The 17,797-nt window shown below is 32.7% G+C and overlaps 1 protein-coding gene across 1 annotated transcript in view; it reads left to right on the top strand.

Moving 5' to 3' along the window:
• PIAS1 (protein inhibitor of activated STAT 1) overlaps nucleotides 1-17,797 on the top strand; it is a 108,841-nt gene that overhangs the window by 15,698 nt on the left and 75,346 nt on the right. The window contains exon 2 of the mRNA XM_023526818.1: nucleotides 11,823-12,267. Within this exon, the coding sequence (XP_023382586.1) occupies nucleotides 11,823-12,267 (445 nt within the window). The remainder of the gene's footprint in view (nucleotides 1-11,822; nucleotides 12,268-17,797) is intronic.

The raw sequence follows: 17,797 nt of genomic DNA, 5'->3' as shown, positions 1-17,797 counted from the left end.
CACATAAGAGGGTAAATGTACTGATGTTGGGGGTAGCCTAAGGAAGGTATTCCAAAGGTAATGACATCTATGTTGAGACCTGACGAGTTGACAATAACTAGAAAAATTTTGGGATGAGAGAGGGGAAGAGTGTCACTTGCTGAAAGAATACCATGTATGTAATAGTTCTGGAGCATGGAGAGCTGGTTAAGGGGCTTAGTGGCTATGGCTGAGACTGGACCATGAAGTATATCTTAGGCCATGCTAAGAAGTTTGGCCTTTATCCTGAGCGCAGTGTGTAATCATGAAAGTTTTAAGCAGTGACAGGATCAGACAAATATTTTATAAAGATTGCTAGTGTGAAGAATGGCGTGGATTGGATATTACTGGAGATAGGGAGAATAGTTGACTCTTGTAGACATCTAGGGAAGAGATCGTGATAGTCTGAATTAAAGTGGTAGGGGCATTTTAAAATGGTAGGATTGGCATGACTAGATGTGAGTAAAGGAGAAGGTGGCATAAAAGTTTCTGGCTTGGACAGCTGGTGAAGTGGATGGAAGGTTTGTGAGAAATTTGATGTTAGGTGTAGATATGTTGAGTACTTCAGAGACATAGAGGTGTTTACAGAAGTGTATTTGTAATTTGGAAGACAAAGGCTGGAAATAAAGATTTGGGAATTATTAACTTAGAAATGGCATTTCGAAGCCATTTGATGTATGAGGTCACCCAGCAAGACTGGGCTGAATGAAAATAGAGTCAGGAATCCTGGGGAACTCTCACAAAGCCTGGAATAATTTTTTTAATTATGTTTTAAAACTTTAAACATCTTTAATGGACTGTTTTAATGTTTTAAGAGTTGTCCTTTCCTTACAATTAGATATAATGAACTCCTTTAAATTATGCAATTACAGATGTCTTTTACTATCTAAATCTATTTGGTTTGTAAGTTTAGTTTGCAAGAATTCAGTAGTCCAGAGTATTTTGAAAATATATGTAGGATTGCTAGTGGAAAATTCTTTCAGAAGTTTGGGAAAACAAATGAAGATTAATTATCATCTACATAAGATTTTAACTGTATGCAGTAAGATGTCAGATGTTAATTTGACATTTGGTAAAGGTAGTTCACATGTTTTATAGCATTGTTTAGAGTATTAATTTTAGGGTGACCATATAATTTATCATCTAAAGTGAGACACTTAAGAGTGGAAGGGAGTGCTTTTTATAATTTTACTAGAACAACAGGCATAAAATGGAACTCCTGGAAAACTTGAAGATCTTGTAGTTTTTTCTGGAATTATTCTTTTGTGAAGTGCTAAGAAATGAGAACAGATTAAACAATGATAATAATAAGGAAAGGTTTTATGGCCAAGTAAATTTGCAAAGTGTTAGATATAAAGTTAACATTTTTTTCTGCTGGACTTCTTGGAATCTTTAATGTGTCAATATGATTTGAGAAGGGAGAGCATAGTGGGAAATTATAGAATTTTGAATTTCCTGAACTTGTTTTGCCATAGAACCCTATTTCTCTGAATATCTATTAACACTATGAACCTAGTTTGGAAAATGCTGATTGAGAGTTCCTATCATTTATATCAGAACTCTTTAATATGAAGCCCAGTCAGATTGCTTCTTAGTTGTAAGTTTTATTTTGGGATTTTGATTAGTGATGTCTAGGCAGCTAACTATTGAAATAAATAAAATTTGCAAGTTCAAAAAAGATAATCTTAATTACATTTTCCAGAAAAACATTGCAGTTTTGTTATTGGGGAACTTTGAGAATTGAATACTAATTTATCGAACAGATTTTTAAAAGGCCTTTTCTTTGTTACTTCGTCCAGACTAGGCAATATGCTTATATTTATTTCTTCCTTCTTAGCATTTTAGACTTAGGATGCAGTGATAGGTTTTAAGTTTCTACTTATTCTTTTTGATTTATTATGATAAGCTCATATTTTATTTCACTTTCTAATGGCAACAAAAGCTAAAACATTCTTTTAGCATAACCATAGTACATTTTTTTCTTTTGTTGGCTAGTTTATAAATTATCCTTTAGATTTAACAGCAAAACATTTTTTTCCTATTTCTGTGCTTTAAAAAAATTACTTCTTTTTTTTTTTTTTGTCAGTAACTTTGGCATTGCTTTTTGTTACTGTTAATATTCTGGATATACTAAAATGAATGCTGTTAGAGTTTTTGGTGTCAGGTTTGTGACTAACTCATCTTCCTTTTCCTTCATAAATTTCGGGACGAGTGTGTAGTATGTTTTCATGGTCCTCACCTTGAAATGTATTTTCATACACAGTAATGGAATTTTTTCTAAAGAGAATAAGAGCATTTTCTTAAACTTGCTTTCACTACTGTAAAATCTTTGCATGTAAATATTAATCATAATCATTTGTTATGAAGATAATGATCTGTGTAAGTTTTATAGTAGGTTATCAATTTTACTTTATGTAGAATAGCGGATTTTTTTTGGTGAGGTTTCTCTTATTTATAACTAGTAGAATAATTGGGTGAAAGTGTTCTGTGTAGAAGACGAAGGAGTTTTATCATTAATAGGTTTCTGATGGGATTTTAAGGACTATTTAGGCAAGCTGTGATTGCAAGTTGTTCAAAAGCTTGAACAACTTTTTCATGTAACCTATTTTTTTTTCTTTTTAATATTTCTCTGTAGTGTGTGAAGAATCATTCCCAGGGCTTTAGAACATTTGTGTACATCTTTTTCTATACTTGTTTTTCTCTGAAATTTGCAAATCAAGACTGAAGTGTGATAACCTTAATTATTTTTCTTGTGCACTCTAGACAGTATTTATTGATCACCTTAAGATTGAGGAATCCTGAGGAAAAAGTTACATGAATCCTAAGTAGTTGAATAATCTTATTTGTAATTTTAAACGCCATTGTTATCTGGAGGGAATTCTCTTATGATGTTCCACAGGACTTTATAGTCTTTACCCTATTATATCTCAAGTTTTAAGGATGACCTGTATGACTGTTTAAGAGGTAAAATTCTCAGATTCTATAGATGGCACAAAACTATAAAGAATATGTTAGATGACAGAATCAAGGGGAATTAGTTGGTCATCATCATCTCTTGGACATTTACTAGGTGTCATGTTCTATACTTAGTGTAGGTGATACAGAGATAAGTGCTTGTCCTTGAAAAGCTGAAAGTCTAGAGGGAGGACATAGACTAGAAAATCAACGATTTATAATACTATGTGACAACCGCTGTAACCTTCAAAAGGGTTATGAAAAGTTAGAATGAACTGGAAAAAAATGCAATAAAGATTTAACGGCACTAAATATAAGGTTCTACTTTTAAATTTAAAAAGTTTATATTAGAGGATGAGGAGATTTGACTTAATAGCAGTTCATGTGAAAAAAATTGAATAAAAGTTTTAGTTAACTTCAGGCTTATTATGAACAACATATGATGTGGATGCTAGTCTCTCTTCCTGCTGAAACAAAAGCAAAATACATACCACATCCTTCCCCTTGCCCAAATAAAACAAACCAGTCAGCCTAAAATGCAAATGCCTTTTTAGGTTACATAGGTAGAAATACTGTGTTCATAGTAAGAGCAGTGGTAATACTGTTATGCCTAAGATTAGTCAGACTGCTATCTGGATTATTTCATTCACTGAGTAGAATGGACTGCAGAATGTTTAGAGAACAATGATCAAAGTGAGAAGGAGTCTAGAAACCAGGCTAGTTGAAGGAAAAGAGCCCTCTTAACACATACTAAAAATAGACTCTGGTGCACCAATAGGACAAACTTTTAGAACCATTAGGTGGAAGTTAATGGAAAATGTTGATTTGTAGACTTTTCAGTAATGTAGCCTGCTATAAAATTAGGGTTTTGAACTCTTAAAAGTGTTTAAGCAGAGACTGGGAGACCATCAATTAAGGAGGTTACAGATGGAGAATTGGACAAGATTTCTGAAGTTCTATTTTATGTTAAGATCCTATGCTTCTCCTATTTCCAAAAATCATCACTTTTTCAAATTATCTAATAGTGTCTGTTATTGTCAGTACTCTGTAGCATTGTGTGGACTTCAGCATTTTGAGTCTGAGCTCCAGTATTTGCTAGCTCTGTAACCTTGAGTAGGTTACACCTGTTACTCTGAAATACTTCTCTTGATTCTTTCTCTCTAGGCTTTTCCTTATTGTTTTTCTGGGACCCAGTTTGAAGGCTGCGATTTAAAGATTTCGTTTAGTTATAGAATGCATTTTTTCTCTCAATTTTTGTTTTGTTAATATTTGTCTCTTTTCCTTTTTGGCTTCTTTGTCTCAGAGTATACTATTTCTTTCATTGCTTATCTTGTGTGATACTTAGATTACATGAGATGGTATCTCCAATTGCAACTGCAGATTTTGTTTGTTTTTGGTTGGGGGGGGTTGGGAAAGAGTACTCTTTTATAATTTGATAAACTTAAAATTTCTTAAAGCTCTGCTTATTATTCTTTAATTCGAGATTTCATTTGAGAACTGAGTGGGTTTTCTTGTCTATAGGACACTTTTTTCCTCCATACAATGGGAATAATTATGATCTATCTCCAGAGTTCATGTGAGGAGATTTAAATAAGATAATCCTGTTTACTGTAATTTGTATGTAATTTGCAGAGTGTAAACTTTTAACATATATTAAGTTTATCACTATTTTTACTCTATCAACCCAAGTAAACGACACTTAAAATTTTGATTGAAAGCATTGATAATGTAGAAAAATTATACTGGCTATTTGGATTGTTTGTATTTCTTCAACTAAAAAAGAGTAGAAGAACAAGAAGAAAGATTTCATTTAATAGTTATATCATTATAGAATTTAAACATTTTAAGGAACTGTTGAGAACCTCTATTTAATCTCTTCATTGTTCGAAGTGAGACAACAGACTCCGAAAGATTGTGATTTAGTAAATTAGTGGCTGTCAGTACTAGAATCCAAATTTTATGTATACTAATATCATATTATGTACATTACGTAGAACATAGTAGGTGTTCAGTATCTTTCGAGAACTGAATTATAATTATATGTGTCTGTCTCTGAAGACTAGCACATCTCTGTTTGTTCATTGTTCATATATTCTATCTTTCTGCGTACTCATTTAGGACCCATGTGTTGGTCCAAAAAGCATTTATCAAACATCTGTTTGCAGAACAGCTTTTTACTTAAAAGTCATATTTTTCTACCTCTGCACAAGAAGTTTGGTGATGTGTTACATTTTTAAACTCTAAATTTTAAGATTAAGTTAAGCTGTTTTTTTATTAGAAAAATTTTATCCAAATTTTAAAATCTTCTTAGTTGGGTTAGTGTTCAAATAATCATTTAGAAGGAGCCTTTTGAAGGATATATCCATATGTTTCATCAGATGTGATTGTACGTAAATGGAGATAATGTTTAAATTATCAAAAATTGAAGCCATGGTACACCATTTCCACAGTGTTAAGTTTATTTATACTTTGTGTGAAGGAGAATGGGATCTCCATATTTTGTCATGTGGGAGCTGAATGCATCCAGTAGGATGGAATAGACCAGGAAAGGAGGAAGATGATCAGTTAGAGGAGTAGGAACTACAGGTCATTTTTCAGTCATCTTATATTAAGAAAAAATAAGAGAAATTGGGTGGAACAAGATTATGGAAAGTACATAGCCAGCCTGATTTGCTGCTTTAGTAGAAACTGTATAACTAGGTTTTCTGGTTGAACTGGGCATTGTTGACAAATTGCTAATCTAACAGCTGCTTATTAACTATTTAAATTAGAGGGGATTAGAAATAATCCAGAAGTCAGTTTCATTGAATGAAGAATCTGACTCTGAAAATAATGAATAAAATACTTTAGTTTACTGTATGTAGTACAGGCTGTGCTGTATGCAATTATAGAATTTTTGATGATGTTTTTGCTTTTGTGGATAGAAAGAAAAAGTATAAATAAAACATTATGACATTATTAAATGCCTATTTTGTCTATCTTTAGAATTCATTTCGGTTTACAATTGGTCATAAATTGATATACCAGATAAAGATTCAGAGTATAGAGTCTGCTTGATGACTAATCCTTTAAACCACAGCAGTGGGATATGTGAATGAGAGTAATTATGTTGTTTAACAGGAAGTATCTAATTCTTATTCACAATTTAGATACGACCTTTAATGATGTAAGGTCATAGCTAATGAGACAGTAAAACCTGAACTTTCTATTTAATCGCAAAAGACACTCTGTCTACTATACTTGTTGATATTACTTGAATATTGACTTGTATTTATCTCAGAATAAGGTTTCTGCTTATGTAGTTGGAATAGTGTTCTTGTGTATGTGTGTGTGTGTATGTGTTTGTAAAATTTTACATATCTAAAAAGGAGCTTAAGCGAAGCATCTTCTTATTGAATTGTGAGCACCTTCCCCTTCTTTCTCCCCATTCCCTTACTTTGTCTTGAGAACACTGGAAGCCAGCCTTATACTGCCAAAGAAGGAGATTGGAAGATTCCTCTATCAAAAGTGATTAGACAAAAGGGAACAAAAAGGAATCCTCGAAACAGGATTATTCTAGAATGAAGTACCCTGGTCTGCTCTGTGAGATCTTCTGATCATCTTTTTAATGTCCTACTCTAAGATACAAATGTACAACTGAAGATTCTCTCATATTTGAGGAAAATGTCAAGCATAAAAGACAGAGACCAAAGCAAATAGCAAAAAAGAACCCAGGGATACAGAGACAGTGCAGGGAGCAGAAGAAAACAACAGCATCAAACACCGAATTTATTTATATCCCCAGAGAGAAAAGAAGATACTGCATTCACGGAAAATAAAAACAAGACATAGAGGAAAGAGATAAGAAATAGAAATATGCAACAAACAGAGAAGAGTTCATGGAAATTAAAAATTTTAAAAAAGAGTTAGAAGATAAAGTTGAAGAGATGTCCCAGAAAACAGCTAAAAGACAGATATAAAATGCAAGAGGAAAAAAAAAGAAAATAGAGTAAAGGAAAATTGGAGAGGCAATCTAAGAAGGCCAGTATCTAAATATAGGTGGTTCCCGACTTAGGATGATTTAGCTTAGATTTTTTTTTTGACTTCATGATGATGCCAAAGGCATATACACATTGATCTTTTCCCAGGCTAGTGATATGTGGTTAAGATACTTTATCATGATCCTGGGTGGTAGCAGTGAGCTACAGCTCCCAGTCAGACCCGAGGTCATGCGGGTAAACAATCAATACTCTTCAGTGTACTGTGTTGTCAGCCTTTTTTAGATAGTGTGTTCTGAGCATGTTTAAGGTAAGATAGGTGTAGCTATGATGTCCAGTAAGTTCGATGTATTAAATGCATTTTCGACTTATAATATTTTCAATTTATGATGGGTTTATCAGGAAGATAAGGAACATCTGTAATAGGCATAGGAGAAAGAGGCTAGAAGAAAGTCTAAGGAAGATTATTGTAAGAAAATGTCCCAGAATTGAAGGACGTGCATCTCTAAATCTAAATGACCCAGCAAACAATTGAAAAACAAAAACAAAAAGATTAACCCAACCCAAAGACATACTGTACAATTTCAGAGCACATAAAGAGAAGCTTCTGTAAGCTTCTCTGAGAGGGATATACAGGTGACCATGAAGGACTGGGGACCAGAATGGTGCCAGCCTTCTTAACAGCAACACTAGAAGCCAGAAGACAATGAGGAAAGGCCTTCAGAATTCAGATAGAACATGTTATTCTGTCAAGAATTATAAACTGAGTCAATTTCAGTTAAGTATGGGTAAGTGAAGATATTTTTAAACAATGTAGGGCATAAAAAAAATGTACCTCCCATGACCCATTTTCAGGAAGGTACTGGTGGAAATACCCTACTAAAAAGAGAAAATCAATGAAGAGGAAGAAGTGAGATCAAGGAAAAAAGGGATTATTATGGAAGAGAGACAAGGGAATTCCCAGGATAAATTAAAGGGAAGTTCTATGACCATAGTTGTGTACCAGGCCTAGAGAGCAAGCAGTCCAAGTTGGAACCTGATGGAGGGGTACAGGAGGAATATTTTTAAGAAAGAAATTTACTCGATGTATTTGAATATGTTAAGAGGAAAGACGTTTTTAGCAAGAATTTGTAGATGAATTAGAAAACTAAGCAAATGCAAAAATGGTGCAGTTATTAACTATAAGGAAAGTAAGGTTAATACAAATAAGGAAGAGTAATGATGATATACTTCTGTCTCAGCCGTGAATATTTACAGCACCAACAATTGATTCAGCCAAAATTTATGAGGGGAAAATGGGGATAAAAGAGATGTAACAGAGCTGAACCATTATCTTTTATAATAGGAAGTCACTTTATTCCTGTTACACTCTTACCATAGAAAAAAATTAAAAATAGCTATGTAGACCTACTATATAGAAGAATATAGTGAAAAATGCCAGAATAAATAGCTAAAAAGACTTGAAAGTGCTTGTCTCAGGGGTGTGAAAATGTGGGTGGGGCAAGGGACATCTGTTTTTCTTGTAAAACTATTTGACTTTTTAAACTGCATGTCTGTCTGGTTTTTAAAATTAATTTTAAAAAGATGCCTCTCACAAAATGCTTTTTCCACAGAACATATACACCTCTCAGGCATTCTTAATTCCCTGGGATTCTGAGAACGACATCATGTGGGGATGTAGAGTCAGCAGAATGCTGTCAGAGTAGGTAATGATTTCTTGTGGTAGCAGTGGTTGATGTTATCCTTAGTTATAAATATTCATTTCGTTGTAGTGCTAACAAATGAACATTTTAAACACATGACAGATTAAAATATATTACATTTCAACATCTCAGATATGTTTAGTTTTCCTATATGTTGTCAATATACAACTTTACATTGTATATTGACTGCTCCATGATTCTCTGAAGCTTTTCATTTGAGGGATGCTTCAGATGTTTGTTTTTTCTGCCCCACTCTTATTTAGCTTTTAAAAATACTGCATGTTTTTATTACAGTCCTTAAGAGTATGCTACAACTGCTTCAATAATAGTAATAGGTAGCACCTCATCTTTTAATATACCTGATTATAAGGTGCAGTGGTTAATTGGAATCTAGATGCATTCTTTTCTTAACCACCAGTTTTTTAAAAGCCAAAATGTTGAAGCTAGAAATGGAGATTGAATGTTAAATAAATTAATCTCGTGAAAGGTTTTTCTGTTTCCTGGTTAAAAGGCATGTGGTTTGTATCATTGTGTAAAAGCACAACATTTGGAGTAGAACTAGTTGTGCAACGTTCAACAAATTTCTTAACTTTCCTGGGCCTCAGCTTTCCTATTTGTAAAATGAGCACAGTACCTACCTCAAAATTGTGATTAATTGTGTATCCCATAAAACAAAAACAAACACTGTACCTATGTCATTACCCTTTTTTTGACCATCAAGCAAGAGATTTTATTTTATGTGAATTGTCAGCATGTTCTTCCATAAAAATAGAGTAATAATACATTTCTGCTGCATTTAAATCCTCACGTACCCATAGAATAAGGACAAAGCTGTCACCAATGAAGAGTTTATGGTAATCACTGAATTTCAGTTTTTGTTTGTATTTGACCTAGGAGAATGGAGATAAATTGAAATGGAAAGACATTCTTCTCTTTCTAAAATTTATAGATTTCTCTGTGAAATGAAGTACATTTGACCAATGCCAGCTCAAATTTATTTTTAACCTATAATCTTTGAAATATGTCTATTTCTCTAAAAGCAGAAGCTTATTTCTTAATATATTGTTTTTCTGTTGAAGTTCTTGTTCCATTTAAAATAAGTAATAAAAATCTTTATTTTGCACTCTGAGGACATTTGGATAGTAGGGAGGAATATCTTGCTGACATAGTAATTAGTGATCTCTGATAACATTATTTTTAAAAAAAACTTACAGGATTTTGGGGTAGACTTTGTTTTGAAATCTATCCCAAATCTATTATATCTTTGCATGCCTCCTAGAGAAGAACCTAACAGTTTGAGAGTTAATTAGCATTTATGTTATAGTCATATGTATAACTTATCTCTGTTGATTTCACTCCCACCCTTTTTTCTGGTATGACTTTCTTATCTGTTGAGTCTGTCTGTCTCTCTCCCACTCCCTCCCTTCAGGCATTTGAGGAGTTTCTGGCTGTTGTCAGGCCCTAGTGTTAGATGCTGAGGGTAATTTAGCCTTGTGCCCTAGAGCCAGGGGTTCCCCACCCACTGGCAGGAATAGGGCCACACAGCAGGAGGTAAGAGGCTAGTAAGCAAAGCTTTATCTGTGTTTGCAGCTGCTCCCCAGAACTAGCATTACCACCTCAGTTCCACCTCAGACCATCAGGCATTAGATTCTCATAGAAGCACTGGTCCCTGGTGTCAAAAAGGTTGGGGACCGCTGCCCTAGAGGACCTCAATCTGGTAATGGAATAACTTGTATAAACAGAAAATTATAATACAGCAAGATAAGTGCTAAAATAAAGATAGGAAAAATGGTCAGCAAAAGTAGTGAAGGAGAGAGTCATTTGTTTTGCTAGGCCTAAAGGGCAAAAGTTGGACTTTGAGGAAACAAAGCATTTTCCGGGCCAGAGAAGAAGGGCTCATATTTCTTTGATTAGACAGCTATACTGCATTTAAAGCTCTTTATACATTTTTTTCTCACTATTTCCACCCCCTTTATTGTTTTGCAGTCTGCAAAGAACTTCTAGAGGATTGGCTGGGAGAGGGTGTCATCTCAGGAAGTCGTAGGGAATTAGGGAAGGCAATTTCATTTTTATGGTATTTGGTATGAAGTGAGGGGATAAAACACTTGGGGAAATAACAAATGGTAAGCTTATGTGTGTCTGCTATCCAAACATTTCCCTGTCAGTGGTGGTAAAGTCAGGAATCTGCTGTTAATAGATCTGTGCTCTTGGGTAAGCCATTTCTTTTCTATGGATTCCATTTTCCTCCACTTTAAAAAAAGAGGCTTGATATAGATGGACATTTCCTGTTGATAGTCTCTTAGTAGTTGGGAGGAAAAGGAGAAACTGAAGAAATAAGTTTGGGAACACAGAGTTAAACAAAGTTAAATAGATTTTTTTACTACAGCCTTACATATGTGGATTGAATTCCTGGACTTTACCTGGCCTTGCCAGTGGAGTGAGTCAGTATGTTTCTAGCTCTGTCTTTTTCCTAATGGTTTAGTGGAATGAGCATGGGCTTTAGAATTATACATATGTGGGTTTGAATCCTCACTGCTACTTAGTAGCTCTGTGGACTTGGGTAAGTTATTGAAACCTTCTTAACTAGTTTCTTCATAGTAAAAAAAGAAAGACAATACCTTATGGAGTTGTAAAGATTTAGTGACAACCCATGTGAAAATATCACATGTATTTTGCATATAATGGGTCCAAAAAGGTATAGTTTAAATCCTACAAATTCCAGAGTTAGTATAGAATGCAATACTTCATATTTATATCCTGCATACACTGGTGTTTGAGGTGGGCTGTTTACGTGTTTCATATATTCTTATATAATTTACCCCCAAGAAAATGAATGTTCTTGAGGGCTCATTATTATCTTTTGCCATCCACATAGCACTCAGCATTCTCCTGGAGACTCAAGTAAGTGCTTGATAAATACCCGACAATTTCATCAAAACAATGGAATGAGGTGAGATGTGGTTATCTTACATCTTTCATAATCCTGGGCAGAAGTCAGTGAATTTATTAATATTAATTTTTTTTAGTTAAATGCTTAAACTTTAAGTTTGAAATAACTAGAAAAGACTGTAAATAGTCTTTTAAGCAAACAATAAGGAAAAAGTGTTATTTACAATTGTAAATTAGATTATTGGAATACTAATGTTTTACATTTTGTTTTGTCTCTAAGCAAATGGTTATGAGCCTTAGAGTTTCTGAACTACAAGTATTGTTGGGCTACGCCGGGAGAAACAAGCACGGACGCAAACACGAACTTCTCACAAAAGCCCTGCATTTGCTAAAGGCTGGCTGCAGTCCTGCTGTACAAATGAAAATTAAAGAACTCTATAGGCGGAGGTTCCCCCAGAAAATCATGACGCCCGCGGACTTATCCATCCCCAACGTACATTCAGGTCCTATGCCAGCAACTTTGTCTCCATCTACCATTCCACAACTCACTTATGATGGTCACCCTGCATCATCACCGTTACTCCCTGTTTCTCTTCTGGGACCTAAACATGAACTGGAACTCCCACATCTTACATCAGCTCTTCACCCAGTCCATCCGGATATAAAACTTCAAAAATTACCATTTTATGATTTACTGGATGAACTGATAAAACCCACCAGTCTAGGTAAGAATTTTCTATAATGGTTATTTGGTTAATTTGGGGGGATACATTTTCATTTTAGAGTTTTAATTTGATCCAGTTTATTATTTATAAGGAAATTTACATTTGGTAATAGCATCCAGATGATAATGTTTCAATTTTAGACAGAATCAAATATATTAAAAGCTATCTTTTAGACAAAGAAAAAGGTATAGTCAACTTTCCAGTGACGGTTGCTTACACAGCAAATATTAAAAAGTTTCTAAGAAGACAAACTTTTATACTTTAATATTTTAGATTGCTGATTAATGTTTTACAATAACCCTTACAAATTAAAAAATTAAAACCTAGTAATTATTACCAGCTTCTGAATTCAGTTCTTAATTTCCAGGTGTTGATGACATCTAAAACAAATGACAAACTAGTTTTGGTTATGTAAATGAGTCAGTGGTTTTAATTATTATAAAGGAGATTTGAGCTTTGATGTGTAGTATTGCAATTTCATCCCACTTTTTAAAGTGGAAATGCGTGCTTTTTAGGTGCACACATGATCATGATTATATAATATGAATATTTGAAATTTCATTTACTTTGTTTTCCCATCATTTGGATTAATGTCTAGCATGTTAATAGAATTTAATGTTTTAATCAACTTGTAATTTTAATTGCCATAATGCAACCTTACTTTAATTAATTAAAAATAAAACTGACCCTATTGTGATCTCTGATGCCTTTGGTATAATTTATTTAAAATATCAGAATACCAGATGCTGGTTTGTTGTTATAAATCAATGGTTGGCAAACTGTGGCCAGCAAGGCAAATCTAGCCTGTAGCCTGTTTTTTGTGAATTTCAGCTCAGTTTTAAAAACATACATGTATACATAAAATATTCCTAAAGGGTTGTAAAAGAAAACAAAAACAAGATTATGCAAAAGAGCCCACATATGTCTGCAAAACCTAAAATATTTACTGTCTGGCCCTTACAGAAAAACTTTGCCAACTCCTGTTACAAATAAGTAGATATTTCGGTTTGGGAGATTGTTGAGTATTGAATTTTGAGAACATTTACTAAAATCATTTGAACTGGGAAATGTTTGTTATTAATTATATTTTGCAGAATTTACATGAATAAATTAAAATTTAGGAGTCATTTTCAAACAACATGAATATTATATCACATTATTTTATTTTTAAAATAGCCATAACAAGATAACACTTGTTGAGAACCCACTTATGCTTATGAAACTTACACATGCTAATCTAAAAAATGTCCCTTCCTCATTAGCAGTTTAGTGCTTATGCATGTTTGTGGTGACTTTATAGAACACAAGTAGTAAAAATCAACTACACATTTAAAGTATAATTTGATTTGAATACCAGTTTTCATGAATCAATTCATTGTGATATACACACAACATGAATGGGTGGTATAGAATTGCCGGGTGGTTTGTAAATTTCTAATTTCTTATTGTTATCATAGAATTAAAATAAAGCAAACATTTTGGTTATGCATAAAAAGGTCTTACCAAAAAGTAAATATTTGGCGTAAGAGAATGCTCAGTGAATCTGAAAAAGATTTATTGAAAAAAGATTCTGAGTAATGTGCAGAGTTTAGGATGAATTTTAAGCTTCTTCTATTTTATAAAAAAAAAAAAAAAAGAATCTATAAGATTTTTTAATGTTATTAAAAGGTTATCTCTGTACTTCATTAATTGAAGTGACTACTTCATCACTTTAGAATTTAGTTTTCTAAAGGATTATTTTTTCCAGTAGATTATTTATTTTAAATCTAGTAAAACAATATTTTCTTAAAAAAATTAAATGACTTCTAGCATTCTCTGTTTCTAAAACATACATTTAAAATCATTACAAGCTCTTAAGAGTTTAATTTTGACCTATAACTAGCTATTTCATTACAGTTATCACTTGAGTCCAGAATGTGACAGGTAAATTTAATTTTTCATTTCCCCCCCTTCCTTTTTAGCCTTAAACACTAGATTTAAACAGATTTCGAGATATTCTGATGTAAGCTGAATGTTTTAATGTATGGTTCATGTTTCTAAAAAATTTAATTGTTTTGTTATCTCCCATTTTATTAGATAATTCTTATCCATTCTTATAATCAATTTATTATTATCTCTTTAACAGTAAGTAATTGTAAGGTGTATTCATTTTGGAACCACATATTAAAGAGAATTTTTTTCATTGTCCATAGTTAACTAGGAAAATTGGGAGATGAAATAAAGGTGGTCGTAAAGAAAAATGCTTCATTTATTGTGTACTTTTGCCTGTCGATATTAAAATCCTGTTTGTTCTATGAGGCCCATTTCAAATGCTTTTTAAAACCTTCTGCATTAATCTTTCTAAGATTCCCCCACTTACATATGTCTATTCCTTCTTCCATCCAGAGTTCATTTCACTTTCTTGCATGCTATTATAACATTTTTTTAATTAATTTCTTAAAATGGTAAGGGCTCTGCTGTATTCATCTGTATATTCCATAGCTAGCTATGAACCTATTACATGGTAGTTGTTCAGTAAATATATATTATTTCTCCAATTCATTTAAATACAGTAGGTCGTCTTTTACTTTAATTCAGTGAATTTTAACCATTTTACCATCCAAACACAACTGAGGCATACCACGTATCATAAACAGTGACTTATGATAGAGATGGGAAATAGAATAGGGAAAAAAGGGGTAATATCCTTCCCTTTATTTTTCCCATCCCCACTCTGATTTCTACAGTTAATTGATAACTTGAGTATTTAATATACTCTATTAAAATTTTTTTCATAATTCAGAGATATCACATCTTTAATGTAGAATCCATTGACACTACTCACTTTAGAGATAAGTTTTAAAAATATTCTTATTGTGTTCTTCTAGTCAATCATTGTGTTTGTGTGTTTATTTCTGCCTTAATGAAGAGGAAAGCCTCAAATACTAACTGATATAACCCAGCAGAATTAGCCACATGTATTATGGATCCATAAAATAAAGAGGCACAGAAAAATTTTAATATTCATGATGTATTGAGCACCATACCATATGTTAGGGTGTACTTTGAAATATCTTATTAGCTTAACGTGCCACTATTGGTGTTAAGGAGCTATGAAATTTATAAAATTATGAAAGTCAAAAGGACAAATGATTTTGGATTAAAATATTTTGTTATGCCCATTCAGAGGCAAGATAGTTCCCCTCAGTCCTTTAATATTCTGTTTAGAATAATGAAATTGCTTATAATATTGTTGTTTATATTTACTATTTAAGTTGGCCTAAGTTAGAGCACAGTGTTTAAGTTGGCCTATGTTAGAGCATAATGGGAAAAACAAAATATTTTCATAGTGACTGAAGGAATAATTCTTTAGGATGAAGTATTTGATTTGATTCAGAATCGAATAAACAAATCCATTAATACTCAGTTTTATATTTGCTACAATTTAGTTATTTTATCTTGATTCAGATAAATTTTCAAAGAAATACATTTTTTAACATAGTACTTTTAAATGTTGGTAATAGTTTTAATAATTTCAAAGGCTAACATGTAGAGAACAGACAACTTTGCATTCATTTGGAGTAGTCACGTGAAAAGTTTGGTGAATCATCTCAAGGTTTGTTTTTTATCAAATTTAAACCAAATTATATCTTCCTTTTCAGGTTTTTAAAAATCTTAGGCAGTACATCTGAATTAAGTTCACATCATGTATCCATGGATTAGTTTTCTCATAGATTGGTATGAGAAATAATAATTGTTGACATTGAGTGTTATTTCTAATATTCTAAATACAGTGTTCTTCTAGTTGATTGCTGAAGGATACAGTATCCCCTCTTATCCCAATTGGAACCAATAGTTAATTGATAAAAGTGATGAATGATAAAAAGAATACGTGATAAACATCTTTAATGTAAAACATGTTAATGTATATATACTTGCCAATCTTTTGATGCAGGTGAAGGCCTTTTCTTTGAGACTGCTGATTTCTCAATTTTAGATTCTTTAAAGCAGAGAGAGTTAAAGACTTTTGTGAGCACTTTGAGTCCAGAATCTGTTACTCACTTAATTCCATTGTATTTTTTAAAGCAACTTGCTTTTATTGGGTCTTTGCAGAGCATTCAACTTAGTTTTCATGAAAACAGCAATTCTTTCTTTTTGTGCTTATAGTTCATTGATCTTGTAACATTTAAGTTTGATAATTACAAGTGGAACTGTTTTAAACAGGTTTGAGAATAAACACCTCTGGTTCTTGGTAAGCACTCAAGTGGTGTGAGCAAAAATGCACAAAACTTGTAGTGAGTAGTCTACTGGCACAAGCAGTCAATTTGCTATAGCATCAGTCAGGATGTTTTGTAGAGGCAGTGGAGAACATCAGTTAATCAGCTTAAGAGGGTTTCTCTTGATTTTCTTTTGCACCGTTCTTAACTCTCCAAAGACAATGAAATTAGAAGTTTATTTGTTCTCTTGCCTGAGAATAAGTTAAGTGGTTTCTTCTCTGGAGGAACCACGTGATCATACTTTTTATGGGTTTTTTTTTTTTTTTTTTTTTAAGAAACCTACTTTTAGTTCTCTGTCACCTCTTTGGGTAGGTTATAAAGGGGGAAGGATTGGGAGAATTAGAGAAGTAAGCAAATTAAATAGTTTTATAGTTGTAGTCTTTTAAAACTCATTACAGCTTAATCCTTTTCTCATTGAAGACATTGACAGTAAATAACAAGGATAAAATGAAACAGTTCATAGGCATCTTCTCTTCAATTAATTTTTTTACTAAAAATTATCACAAAAAATTAGAAATTATCTGTGAAGATGATCTCTTCTTTTCCTCCTAATTCTAAATGTGTACTAATATTTTTTGGAAAATGTTTGGGTGCTACAGACTAAAGAATCTGAAACACTGAGACATATTTTAATCACATGGATGCCATTTTTCAATTTGCAATTAAACAAGTCACTTGTTTTATCTTTTTTTTTAAGTCTTAGTAGGTGGCTTCTATTTAAGTTTAATGTTTGTCAAACAGTTTTTTTTCCATAAAACACAACGAATATCTGTTGTCTGGGTTACGTTTAGTATTTGGATTCCCAAGCTCTGTTACAAGTTCTAACTTGATGTGAGACAATATACCAATACTTCCTAGGGAATACTAACCAACTACTTAGTTGTACTGGGTTTATAGTCTCAGTATTTTAGAAAGCTAGGTTGGTTGCTTTCTCTATTAAAGTAGAATATATCTATGTAGAAAATTAAAATTATTTTAGGCTTGGGAGATGTATAAAAATTTATAGGAGGGCTTTCAGTTTATATATATAAATAAAACTTGGGTTTTGCCTTAGCAAAAAATAAGTGTGGTTGCTTTAGCAGTCCTAAATAGTTAAATTGATCCATCTTTTGGGCAGTGCAGGTGAGGCTTCTGCTACATCTTAATAACATTGGTTACCAGTGTTTTCTGCCAAGAGCTCCTCTGGCATTGGATTATATTTCACAGTTTCCTTTTCTCATTTTTTATAATTTAATTTGCCTTCCTCCACATGCTTAATAGCCAGTGCTTGGAGA

The sequence above is a fragment of the Pteropus vampyrus genome, unplaced genomic scaffold (assembly GCF_000151845.1).
Source record: "Pteropus vampyrus isolate Shadow unplaced genomic scaffold, Pvam_2.0 Scaffold15, whole genome shotgun sequence".
Taxonomy (NCBI): Eukaryota; Metazoa; Chordata; class Mammalia; order Chiroptera; family Pteropodidae; genus Pteropus; species Pteropus vampyrus.
This window is presented reverse-complemented; position numbering and strand designations above follow the sequence as displayed.